Source organism: Peromyscus maniculatus, chromosome 18 (assembly GCF_049852395.1).
Source record: "Peromyscus maniculatus bairdii isolate BWxNUB_F1_BW_parent chromosome 18, HU_Pman_BW_mat_3.1, whole genome shotgun sequence".
NCBI classification, from domain to species: domain Eukaryota; kingdom Metazoa; phylum Chordata; class Mammalia; order Rodentia; family Cricetidae; genus Peromyscus; species Peromyscus maniculatus.
In genome coordinates this window covers 35,262,605-35,275,674 of record NC_134869.1, presented here as the reverse complement: position 1 = coordinate 35,275,674, position 13,070 = coordinate 35,262,605, and the positions used below count along the sequence as shown (strand labels likewise).

Sequence of the window (13,070 nt, the reverse complement as noted above, 5' to 3'; positions counted from 1 at the left end):
TTAAGTTATCAAGGCTATTGTTCCATTTAAGACTTTCAAGAACCATAAACTCCTTTGTCTTGCTTTAAAGCAACTTCATAAAATACATGATTTAACGTCCTATCATTACCTTCCTCAAGTATTTTCTTTTCCAGAAGACTGTCTTTGAAATAACTTTAGGTCTGAATGTTTGTCTTTCTATTTTTTAGACAAGGCCATTTATCCATGGTTGTGCAACTAATGAAATATGGTGCAGATCCCTCGTTAATTGATGGGGAAGGATGCAGCTGTATCCATTTGGCTGCTCAGTTTGGACATACCTCAATTGTTGCTTATCTTATAGCAAAAGGACAGGTAAAAAGTCTTACTAGTGTGTGTTTCAATCAGATGTTCTTCATGGCTTAAATGCTTAACAGTCTTAGCATTACATTTGTAAAACCTGGAAATGCTTAAGTACTATTTTCTGGTGAATGAAGAAATGTAGTTATTTTGATACTGAGTTTTTAGTGAACTTAAAAGCAAATATAGTCACAAATTAGCTAATTCTCCATTAATTTGGTTTTTAATTTGTAAGTGTGATAGAAATAAATAGTGGAAAATAAGGGGAAAATTTATATTCTATTAATTTTTTCCCTTTAATTATTTCCCTTAAATATTGTTAGGATTTCTGTTGCTGTGATAAAACACCAAGACTAACAGCAACTTTGAGAGGAAAGGCTTTGTTTTTCTTACACTTCATATCACAGTCCATCATGAAAGGGAGGCAGGACAGGAACTAGTGCCGAGCCCATGGAGGGCACACTGCTTACTGGCTACTCTTCGTGGTGTGCTCAGCCTTTCTTATAGACCAGGACTACGAGATGACCAGGTGTGGCCCTGCCCATAGTGAGCTGGGCCCTCCCATGTCAATCATTGATCAAGAAACTGCATCACAGGTTTGCCAACAGGCCAGTCTGATAGAACATTTGTTTTTCAATTGAGGTTCACTCTGCTAAACTGACTGTAGTTTGTTTCATGTTGACATAAAACTAACCAGCACAATTGACCCCTTGTCAACTTGACATAGAATCATCACAGTTCAGCTAGAACCTTTCCTTTCTCATTTGTCCCCAAGACAGCATGTTAATATTATCACAATATAAAACATGTTCCAACTTACAAAGTTCCAGTCTTTTGAAAAATTCACACTTTAAAAGTTGTGTCTCTTTAAAATATCCAGTCTCTCTAAAATATCCAAGGTATCATAGCTGCAGGCTCCTGTAAAATCAAAAAACCAAGTTAAATACTTTCTGACTCCAAGTAGGAAGAACCAGGGTAGAGTCACAGCCTGAACAAAGCGAAATCAAAGTCTAAGTCAGTGTAAAGAGCCAAGTGTTGGATACCTGGGATTAACTCACACCCTTCTCGGCTCCGTGAAAGGACTTTTCACAGCCATCCATCCATCTCTCAGATGCTATCGTCTCTGCTGTAGTGGGTTGTTGTACTCATTAGCCTCTTTTATTAGCCTCTTGTGGCCTCTCCAGGGACTCCAGTCCCACCACGCAGTGCCAAGCCTCAGTTGTTCTCTGTCATCCCTCCATGCCTTCAAAACTAGTACCGCCTGCATGATTTCTTTGACTATTAAGTTCAGCTGCCAGCATAAGAGCGCTCCTCCATCCCCTGTAGACCACAGCTTCTGTGTGCTGACCTGGAAGTACTCCCAGGTTTACTGTCTGCAGGATGCTGCCGGTCTCTTCTTCATCGCCACTCATTTCTCAGCTACGGCTAACCAACATAAATCATTCTAGTAAAGCAAAGGTTTCATTTCTGTGGTGCTGGTCTCTTGTTAACCCCAGGCAGCTCTCCAGCTCCAGCTGAGCAGAACTACAGAGTCTTTAAATACTGAATGTCCCTGCAGGTTCTTTAAGGGACTCGCAGAACTGCCCTCTGAAACCCCACAAGCCAGACCTCCATCGCTTGTATTTATTTCTTAGAGCATCCTGATCTTCCCAGCTCCCACAGAGCGGCCCATGGAGCTCTCAGCACTCAACAACTGTTCCAGCACAAAGACAGTGGCACCACAGTCCTCCCCAGTACACACGGTCAAGTCTGTCACCAAAGTACCCCAAGACCCGGTACCAGCTTCTGTCTCAGCTAGTGTTCCTAGTGCTGTGACACAACACCAAGACCAAAAGCAGCTTGGGGAGGAGAGGGTCATTTGCTCACACTTTCAGGCAATAGTCCGTCATTAAAAGGGAGTCGGGCAGGAGCCTGCAGGCGGGAGCCGTTGAGGAACACTGCTTCCTGGCTGGCTCGGCCTGCTTTTCACCAGGACCACCAGCCCAGGGTGACTGAGCCCTCTCCAATCAGTCATATAGAAAATGTACCACAGGCAAGTGTGTGGACATTTTCTCAATTGAGAGTCCCCTTCTAAAATGACCCTAGCTTGTGTCATGATGACCTAAAACTCACCAGCACAAACATTGGAACTTGTCATCTGAATTTATGTAAACTTGACTTTCATTCTCTGTTTTAATAACCTCTTGAGGAGAATGATTTAAAATGAAACAAAACAAACCATGTTTCCTCTTTTTGCTGCATCAAATGAAGTTTCTGTCAGGAAACATGGAATTTAAGTTACTGGTCTTGATTTGTTTTTTCTGAGTGTGCATCATAAAATCACATTAATTATCACATTAATTAGCCAGGCAGTGGTGGTGCACGCCTTTAATTAATCCCAGCACTCGGGAGGCAGAGCCAGGCGGATCTCTGTGAGTTCGAGGCCAGCCTGGTCTACAGAGCGAGTTCCAGGAAAGGTGCAAAGCTACACAGAGAAACCCTGTCTCGAAAAACCAAAAAATGAAAAGAAAAAAAAATCACATTAATTATATACCTATTCATCTTATTATGCTTTTATAATAAATAGATTTTGTTAAGAGAAGCACTGCCTTAGGTTTTCTTTTCTCTTTTTTTCTGGTTGTATTACAATCAGAATGTGTTGTGTATATATTCCTTGTGTTGATAAAAAGGCCTGTTCTTAGCGGGGGTGCTGGGCCCCCCAGCCCCTGCCTTTCCTTGTGCATTGTCCACACTCTACAACACCGCTCTTCAACAGGGAGGCAGACGTCTTCTGTGGTGCCTCAGAACTCCCCGAAGAACACAGACTTGAACCTATAAAGCAGCGTTTCTCTCTATCAGCTAAAGCTGGGACATTCTAGCTCATGTTCACTGTGGAAAGTGTCAGCACAGCACAAGAGTTGAATACTATAGGAACCATCTTTGGAAACTGTCATAGATTAGCCTTATTCTAGTTTCTTTGTTACACCAGGGCTTGGAGAATTTATATTTACTTATTTTTTCTTTCCGCTTTTAGCTGGGAAAGAGAAAAATGATAACATTTTCAAGTGTTCATTGTCTTTTTGTTAATGCAATTGGTTTGGCAGTTTGGCTCATTTCACTAGTCTTTTTAAAATCTGGAGAAGCAGGTAGGTTATAAAAATATCAAGGCTGGGAGATGGATGGTTCAGAGGTAGAGTCCCAGCTGTGCGACCATGAGCAGCACCCCCGCCCGCAGGTAAAATTGGCCAGCTGTGGAGGGGGTAATCCCACTGTTGCAGCAGGTAGATCTTGAGCTCTCTAGCCGGTCAGTCTAGCCGACCCTATCTCAGAAAATCAAGCGGAGTTAGCTTTAGAGGAAGATACCCGATACCTGCCTCCTGCCTCCACACCAGCATGTGTGGACAAGTGTGCTTGCACAGACATACATGTCCAGCCCGGAGAGACACGCACAGGTGCACCCAGAATCAAGCAGTGCTGGGTGTGTGGGCACATGCCTGTCGTCCTGCTGCTTGTGGGCTGAGAGGCAGGAGCACCACCACAAGTTTGAGCCAGCCGGGGCTGCATGGGTAATGCCAGGCCAGCGTGGACTACAGGGTGAGACACTAGCACAAAGTAAAGCACCTTAATAGGAAAAAATACCAAAAGATCAAAGAACAGAATTGACTAGCATGGTAGTTTTTATATAAAAGGTAAAATATGATCTAAGTTTTTAAATTGGTTTTTTATGAGTATTTTTTCTACATAAAAAAGCAATACATATTTAAAATATTTAGGCATAATTTGTGTGAGTTAACAGGTATAGTATTTACAAATGCCTAAAAGTTGTCAAGGAAATTAAAATATAAAACTATGGTATATCTTTTACCTTCTGAAAAATGAAGACTGCAAAACAATGACACATGGCAAGTTTCATCTTGTGAAAGACTAGTAAAATTTGTCTTTTATTCTAAATTAAGATTGTGTAATAATAGTGTGTTTGAGGACCACTTAGAATTCTAAAATAGCTAAGATGTAAATGTAAAACATTAAAAGGGAAGATTGAAAGTATACTTTGTAAGCCAGTTAGGCTAATTAGTGGCAGTACTTAGTTTTATTTTAAAGTTAAGAAAGAAACTTTCATAAAGCATTCTTGATTGAGTAGTAATGTTTTAGATTGCATAATGTATAAATTCGATGTTTCCAATTAATTTTGGTTAGGATCTTAAAATTCTGCTGTCTGACTTTGTTATCAGGATGTAGATATGATGGATCAGAATGGAATGACACCTTTAATGTGGGCAGCTTATAGGACACATAGGTATGTAATCATTATGGACTATTGAGATCCCTTCAGCATAGCACAATGTGAGACAAGTGCTTAGAAAGACCAGCGGGTGTTACACTTAGTCCTCTTTAGAGCTTCTGTAGCGATGACTGGTGCAGAACAGACGTTACTCTCGGGCTGTTTGGGTGTCTCTACTTCGGCCCAGTAATCCTCTTAATTCTGAAAATGGAAGAAAAGTTCACTGTTTTTCTTTTTAAGTAATTACCTTTTCATGTGATTGTATTGTAAAATTTTATGTATTCATTTTAAGTTGTTTTAAATCATTTTTGTATCAGTCCAAATTGAAATGAAGTTTTTTTATTCTTTAAATGTGTAGGTGTTAATAATATGAATTCTTAGATTAAGTTAGGAGCAAGTATGCTGTCTCTTGGCACCGTATTACTTTATATAGGGTTGCACATACATGATAATTCATGTTAAAACATTATTTAATTACTGACTGCAATGTTATTGAGGCTAGAATAGAGCGTTCCAAGATGGAATGAGAATGCAGCAGCCACAATCAGTGTAGTCTCTGTAATGATTTCGATAATTGAAATTAGGGTTGTTGTTGTTGTTTGTTTGTTTTTTTCCTTTTCAGTGTGGATCCAACTAGATTGCTTTTAACATTCAATGTTTCAGTTAACCTTGGTGACAAGTATCACAAAAACACTGCTCTGCACTGGGCAGTTCTAGCAGGGAACACCACAGTCATTAGTCTCCTTCTGGAAGCTGGAGGGAATGTGGATGCCCAGAATATCAAGGTAAATACGCCCTGCTGCTGAAGGAGGAGGAAGGCACGAATGGATGAGTCTCTCCATAAAACATGTTTGTTGTTGGTGGCTTTTTTTTTTTAGGACTGAACATGAGAAGAAACGTATTATTTAGTTTAGTCCTTTGCTTCTACAAAGAATTTGTTTTCAAATCTTGGGTCATTTACTTTTCTTATATTTAAATAGTTTTTAGTTTTGGGGTGGCCTTTTTATTGTGGAATTATACTGGGTTTTAGAAATTGCATACTTTAACTTCTATAAATGAATGATAGTAGCTTTCTGGCTTCTTAAGAATATCATTACATGTAAGTTTATAGTTAGCAAGCACATTATCTGTCAGCACAGTGGCACAGCTGGTAAAGTCACCGGTTTGTAAAAGGCTGGCAACCTAAGCTGAATGACTCCCAGACCCATCCAGGTAAAGATGTGGAAGGAGAAAGCCAACTCCACAAGGCGATCCTCTGACCTACCTGCATGCCAAGGCACAAGCATCCGTGTGTGCATCATACCTTCACACATAATAACAACAGCAATAATAAAAACATCATTCCTAATAAGTTCTAGTGATTCTATGACTTGGTCATTTTAGTAGCTTATTTCTTTAAAGAGCAAGACTTTAAAATTTGATAAAAACCCGTTATGATGTTTGTAGAGTATGGTGAGTTAACCCAAGATAAGTATACAGAATTAATCTAAGAGCCAAGTACAATATAACATGTATACTTTGAGTTTTTAAATTTGTAGACATCACAATTGTCTGCGAACCCAAGATTCTGCTGAGGGACTGGCAAATGACTCGGTGGGCAAAAAGCACTGGCTGCCACGCCTCCTGACCTGAGTCCGTCCCTTGAGGACACAGACAGCTCTCAATTGCACGCTGACCTCCACATGTGCACTGTGGCTTGTGTTTGTACACACACAAACACCACATAAATGTCAAAAGTTGATTCTGTTGGTAATCTCAACTTTTTGGTTCATCTTTTGAATTCTTAAAGACTTAAAATCCACTGTGTCCTTTAGCGGAAATTGGAATGACCACAAAAATTGTCAGGAATCACTGTCTTTTGACAAATGTTTTGAAGGATCAGCTGTAATTTGTAGTATTTTATAAGCCATGTTTTATAAATGCCTAGAGGATATATGCTAATTAAATGTGAAGGGAGTTTAAGCTAATACTAACCTGGAATAGCCAATCAAAAAGTAGGTACCTCTTGCTGGATCAAGGCATCTCTTTATGTTATAGTGAAAATTCTTCCTTTATTGGGTTACTTTAAGAAGAGAAGGTTAGACTATTAAAAATGACTTGGGATTTTTTTTTTTAACTTATTTCATAGCTTAGTGAATTTTTAGAAACTGGTCTAGTTATAAATTTTGAGTTTAGTTTAAATATTATAAGCTATAAATTTGATAAAATCATGTGTTTTCTTTCTGGTTTTTAAACTTATAAGTCTTTTTCCTACCCAGGATGATCAGAATGGTCCACTAAACACATGGCAAGGGAAAGTTGGCATACCATAATGACTGACATGTGATGGGCACTTAACAAATATCGATTGGCTAAAGAAGGAAAATTTGCGTAGTCTTCAGTTTTGCCTAGGCTGACATTTATGACAGCCCGTACTCTGTTCTTCTACTTCAGAAAGGCTAGAGTAGTATTTGCCATTGCAAAGATTCATTTTTAGGTGATGATCTCTCTGAAAATCCTTAGCACCAGCTTCAGCAACCTATGCCTAGCCCAGACCAAAAGAAGAAGGAAGACACCTAACTAACCTGACCAGTGTTCCTTTGTCGGGTAACTGAGATTCTCTCACTTTCACCACTTGCGTTCCTTCCCATCTTTGACTTCCAGATGCCCAGTCTTGAATTTCATGTACTAGTGCTTGCATCACTGAAAAAAAAAAAATAGAACCAATTCTTTTACAGCAAGTAATTAATTTCAATTTGACTTTTTCCAATTGCTATATTATTAATATATTTATTTGTATTTGAATTACGGTATGTCAAATAATTATGAAAGCAAGATGGCCATGTACAGTTGGTAACTTGGAACCAGTGGTGGTTTCACACAAAGCGTAGGACAGTTCAGCCACGCTCTTTAAGGATTTACAATGTGTTTGCAAATTTTAACGTCTTTTATAGTAAATAATAAAAAGTTGTGGACCCCACTAACCATTGCATAAACTTTTAATGTTGGTAAGATAGAAAAGTCCATAATGAATTTCAATAGAAAGGAAATGAATGATAAGAGTGGAGGTATTTGAAAGTATTTATGTGATTTTTTTAAACTTTTTTTTAAAGTGTGCTCTAGGTTCAGGCATATTACTTACATGGTACCAAGATTAGAATACCTTGTAGAGTCTACAGTGCCAAATGATTGAGCTTACTGATGTGCCTGTAGACATTTTATTTAAACCCATGCCTTTTAAAATCATTTTATTGTATCTGACACAGATTCAGGGTTGACTGTTGGGTAAAAAGGAAAGAGTCCGCATGCCTGTATTAGAGACCGAGTCCAGGACTTCATGAGTGCAGGGCAAGCCTTCTGCCCTTTCTGTTGGGTCTAGCCTTCTCTGTATACTTGGCAGCGTAAACACCCTTTCTAATAGAAACCATTTTCACTCTTTCAGTAAATATTGGTAGGCTGTCTCAGTGGTCAAGACAGAATAAGGCCTGTGTTGTCTTAGAACGTACATTCTGTTGAAGAAATGAAATAGGGAATAAATGAACCGTGAGATGCATTGAGTGGCAGGGCTGAGAAGGTGGTAGTGATAGGAGCATTGCTCTGAGATGATGTTTTCTGTGGAGGCTACGATGAGAAGGAATCAGTTGCGGAGATAAGTGGTTCACACATTTTCCGTGTAAAGAAATGCAAGCACTACAAGGCCTAGGAGGGTAAGAGGCTGAATTTTAGGTGTGGTAACTGAGGCTGGCTTAGAAGTGCAGTGAGCAAGAAGCGACTTGAGAGGCAGGTGCCAGATCGTATAGACGCTAAGGTAAGATGCTTAATTGTTTTTCAAGGCCTAGCATCCAGAATGTGTAGACTGTCATAGGATGTGTGTTTTGTTTTGGTACTGTTTTGGTTGAAGAAGTCATTGAGTCATTAAGACAGTATGAAGATTGATAAATCAGTTGCGCTTGTGGTTTTTGTTGCTGTTTTTGTAAGGACTGTGTTAGCTTAGCCAAGGAGTAGAGGTGGAGATGACTGAAAGGATTTGAGATAATATCTGTTATGTTTTAGAGTAGGAACGACACGGGAGGTTATATTTGCGAGTGAAAGAAAGCATCCTGGTGAGGCAGCTTTTGCCTTAATCTTAGTTACCTTGTCTTTTGACACATGTTGAGGTTGTGAATGCTGAGGGGACAGTACTATTTTGAATTGAAGATAATAGGATTTCATTCTGTTTTGATAATATTTAGCATGAAGTGATGCCTTTTCACTGTGTGCCATATAAAGTGAATTATTTAGGTAACTGCAAATTTTGAAAAGAAATTAATTTTATAAGCTCCAACATTATTCGTTGTTCATAATTTTGACAACATTTTTTTATTTCAGTTTTCATTTTAAATACTAGGAAAGATCATCTTGCCAAACATGAATTGTAGGGCTGGAGAGCTGGCTCAGCAGTTAAGGAGCACTGGATGCTCTTGCAGAGGACCCGGGTTCATTTTCCAGCACCACCATGGTGGTTCACAACCATATGGAACTTGTTTCAGGGGTTCTAACCCCCTCTTCTGACTTTGGCAGGCACCTGTCATTCATGTAGTATATGTACACATATGCAGACAAAACACTAATACACATAGAATAAAATAAGTATAGCTTTAAAATGTAAAGTAAAAACGAATTGTAAGGGTAGGATGTAGCTACAAATCTGGATTTGATTTTAAAAGCTATAAAAAGTTATGTTCCCCAGACAAGATAAAACAAACATTTTCTGTGCTATAACTATTTAACTATTTGGCCCTTTCCTAAAATAAATATTTTATAAATCAGGTTAAGTTTCTTTTAAATCTATCTAGGTTAACTAGAAATTGCTTCTGTAAATTACTTGTTTGAAAAAGGAATTAGATTCCTTTAATGTATAAAGCAAATTTCTTCTATCAAAATAAGACAACTTATTTTGAAGACTACTTTAATAATAGATAACCTTAAAATATTTTAAAGTTGATATTTGGAAGGATAAGTAGCCATAGATTAGGTTCACAATGAATCTAGGATGAGATAGACCCACAAACCCCTTAGACTTGTTTAAAGTACTACTGTGACCACATTTGGGGGGGTGGGGAGAAGATCATTGGCTTTCATCAGATAAGTGTCAGAAGAATTTTACAGCCACAGCCCTGGGTTATGGTTAAATATTAACCATAGGGTAAAAAAGTAATTTGTGTTCTAAGAATGAAAACACATTTATGGCTTATGTCATAATTCTTTTTTACTATGGTGGTTTTGTTACATCGATAAATTTAGAAATTTTAATTTGGGAAGAACAATTGATCTGAGTACTCCCCATGTATTTCCAGTCTTTTCTTTTTAAACCTGTCAAGGGATGGATGTAGACAAAAGGAGCCCTGTAGTTTCTTGGAAGGAGGTGAGAACCGTTGGAGAATGCAGTTGTTCATTAGCTCTTGAATACCTGGACCTCAACGGTCTCGAACTAGTCTTAGTTTTGACAGTGAGATTGTCCCACTAAGGCATAACTTGAAGTGATCTTTCACCTTAGCCATGGTTAGTTGACCAAAACCCTGAAGGATTTGTCTACTGCCAGTGACATAGTCTATAAATACTCCATGTGGATTCTTGTGATGTTACTTTTGTTAGTAGTATTTACTATTTTGGCTGCAACATGGAGTGACCAAATATAGACTTGACTCTGAACCCTGGTTTTAGTACAACTTTTGAATTGTTTGTCTGTTTACCAGCCGACTGAAAGAACTATACGAACGTGGTCAGATGACTAGAGGAGTTGAAGGTTTTAAAGCTCCCTCAATCTTTCTGTCTAGGCAATCCTTAGGTGTCACATGGCCCTCTAGTGGAAGGGGTGCTCAGCTGGACCGAGGCAACTGCAGGATAATCTGGGAGTGGTTACCCAAGGGATTGCTATTATTCAGGTAATATTTATAGTTCGGATTCATTAGCCGCTTCTGAAAACTCAGGTGATGGAATTCTGGAATAAGCAAGGACTATCGAAAAGAAATATCCCTAGATTAGCCCATTCCTTATTAAATACCATTGGTTTTTGTATTAAAAATCTTCTTGGGCTTTTGAAAAAATTTATTGTTGTTTGATTGTATTTTTTTGTTGTTGTATGGTAGTGTTATGCTTAATTTTTTTTTAAACTGTTCCATACTTGATAAGTGCCTTAGGAGTCCCTGTTTCTTTCTTTCTTTTTTAATCCAGCATTTTGAAGTAAAATTTCAGTTGTTATTTTTAAAAAAATAATTTGAATATCATTCTTCAAATTTTGGCAAACAGTTTTAATTTGTCTTTTTTGTTTAAAGAATCAGATAGAGGACATTAAATAGATTGGAAATGTAGGTGTCTAGTTTACAGAAGATATGAAAATTTAACTGAGTAAGAGCAGAAGGGAACAGCTAGGACTAAGCTGTGTACGTACTTGTTGTCTCTTGACTTGTTCCTGTACTCCTGGCCTTCCTGGCCTTCCTGTCTTAGGATTAAAGGGACCCCGTAGCTTCTAACTACAACGGAAGGATTTCCAGTCGCTCTCGTGCTCTCTTTGGGAATTTCTCTCTGGGTGGATGAGTTTCTGGTAGGCTGAATGCCAGCACAGGGCTTGAGGTAGAGGTTGACTTTTCCTTCCTTCCCTAATCTCTTCTGAAGGCTCCCACCATCCCTGAAGTCAGCAGACTCCTGACAACTTGGTAGGTAGAGTGTTAGGATGCTTTACAGCACTCATCTATGCTGCTGAAGTCTGTAAGGAATGTGCCGTAACTGATAAGCTTAAGGATAGCCTCTGATCCAGCAGGTACTCAAATACCTACTTTGTGATTTGCTCTCTATTTTGTCAAAATGCAAGCAAAAATAGAATCTATAATGTATGATGAAAAAATGTATTTCCAGTTGTATTTTAAATGGAAAATGATAACAGGTATGTAATGATTGGGATTTTTAAATTGATTTACCTGATGTCAGAAACCACTGTCAATGAATTTATGTAGTCAATTTATTTTTATGGAGTTTCTTTAAAAGTTATTAATGTCAATATTAGTTTTATTTTTAATGTGAATATCTTCTGTTTACATTTCCAGGGTGAGTCAGCACTTGATTTGGCAAAGCAAAGGAAAAACGTGTGGATGATCAACCATTTGCAAGAAGCAAGACAAGCGAAAGGGTACGACAACCCATCTTTCCTTAGAAAGCTGAAGGCCGATAAGGTAACTCGTGGCTGAAAAGCTTTCAGTCTTCAATCTGTGCTTTACTTGGTGTAAATATTCACACACCTTAAGTTTTACATCCTCCACTGTAATTTTTAAAGTATTATTTCAGCCAGAGTAAAATGGAGTATGTAGCACAGTTTCTTGTCTCTGCTGTATGATACTTAAGGAGGATGGGTACGTATAAATGGGTTTCAATTGAACTGGTCTCGTAGATGAAAGCATTCTGTGCACGTGTGCGTTTGTTAGTGTGAAAATGAACTGTGAGCCGTCTTAGTCTCACTGTGAGTCTTTTTAAACTGAGCACTATAGCTCTAGTTAATCGAGTTTTTTATTCTCTGATGTGGTATAACTTTAAGACAGAAAGCTTCCATTTGGGGCTGTTTCATAGAAAGTCTATTTTCTTCCATAAACCTTCAGTTTTAAAATTTATGGCTGTTGACTTAACTGTCTACTTATAATGTGATTTTAAAACTTAAAAACATTTTTCTAAACACAGAGTCTATGTTCCTAAGAAAACATTATTTCCACTAAAAAGGAAGATAGTAACCTGCATTTTAAAAAAATCTGCTTAAGTAATTAAATAATAACTAAATATTTAAGCTTGCAGCAATCACATGAGTGATATTAGTTGTTGTTATTAATTTTTTATAGAAAAGTTGAGTACGTTAGCCTTTCTAGTGGCAGTACTAAAATACACAGAAGTTAACATTAACCCCCCATCTGCCAGTGTGACAGAAACACAAGTTCTGAATGGAGTGTGACACACTTGAGAGCAGCAGCTCATTTGTGTGCACCAATTCCAGCTCCCTTACTGAGTGGAGAGCCCCTGCTCCATCACATCACTGATACCAGAATAGCTGGGCTTTGGTTTGTTCACTCACACTGCTGTTCTGAAGCTTCACAAATGAGGATGATGGACTGTTTCTGTAGCCTTGTTAACGCTTCCAGTCATTTACTAGCTGTATGCAGAAACTGACTGACTGTGATTTCATTCTGTCTGCCACACTTTAAAACAACTTGTTCCACGCAGTATACTAACTAGTCTAGTGCTAAGAATACCTTGACTTACTTTATAAAGTGCCATAATTGTTGATTTTGCTGAATGTAAGTATTCCAAAATTTATTTTTCTGTAGGGTCAGGTGCAATTTTTTTTTAAATTTAAAGATGATGATATATTAATACACAAACTTCCTTATTAATATATTTGAGGTTATATATATATTTACATATATATATTTTTTTTTCCTATGTGAGCTTAAGTTTTCATGTCTGAGATAAAAGCAATTCTGCACTCTATGGA

General features: G+C 38.1%; 1 protein-coding gene across 4 annotated transcripts in view; it reads left to right on the top strand.

Moving 5' to 3' along the window:
* Positions 1–13,070, top strand: part of Zdhhc17 (zDHHC palmitoyltransferase 17) — a 71,868-nt gene that overhangs the window by 36,796 nt on the left and 22,002 nt on the right. For 3 of the 4 annotated variants that reach the window (XM_042263572.2, XM_006974446.4, XM_076553879.1), the window contains exons 5-8: positions 189–333; positions 4,530–4,594; positions 5,202–5,364; positions 11,641–11,766. In XM_042263572.2, coding sequence (XP_042119506.1) covers positions 189–333; positions 4,530–4,594; positions 5,202–5,364; positions 11,641–11,766 — 499 coding nt within the window. The remainder of the gene's footprint in view (positions 1–188; positions 334–4,529; positions 4,595–5,201; positions 5,365–11,640; positions 11,767–13,070) is intronic. The other variant, XM_076553880.1, reaches the window with a different exon arrangement.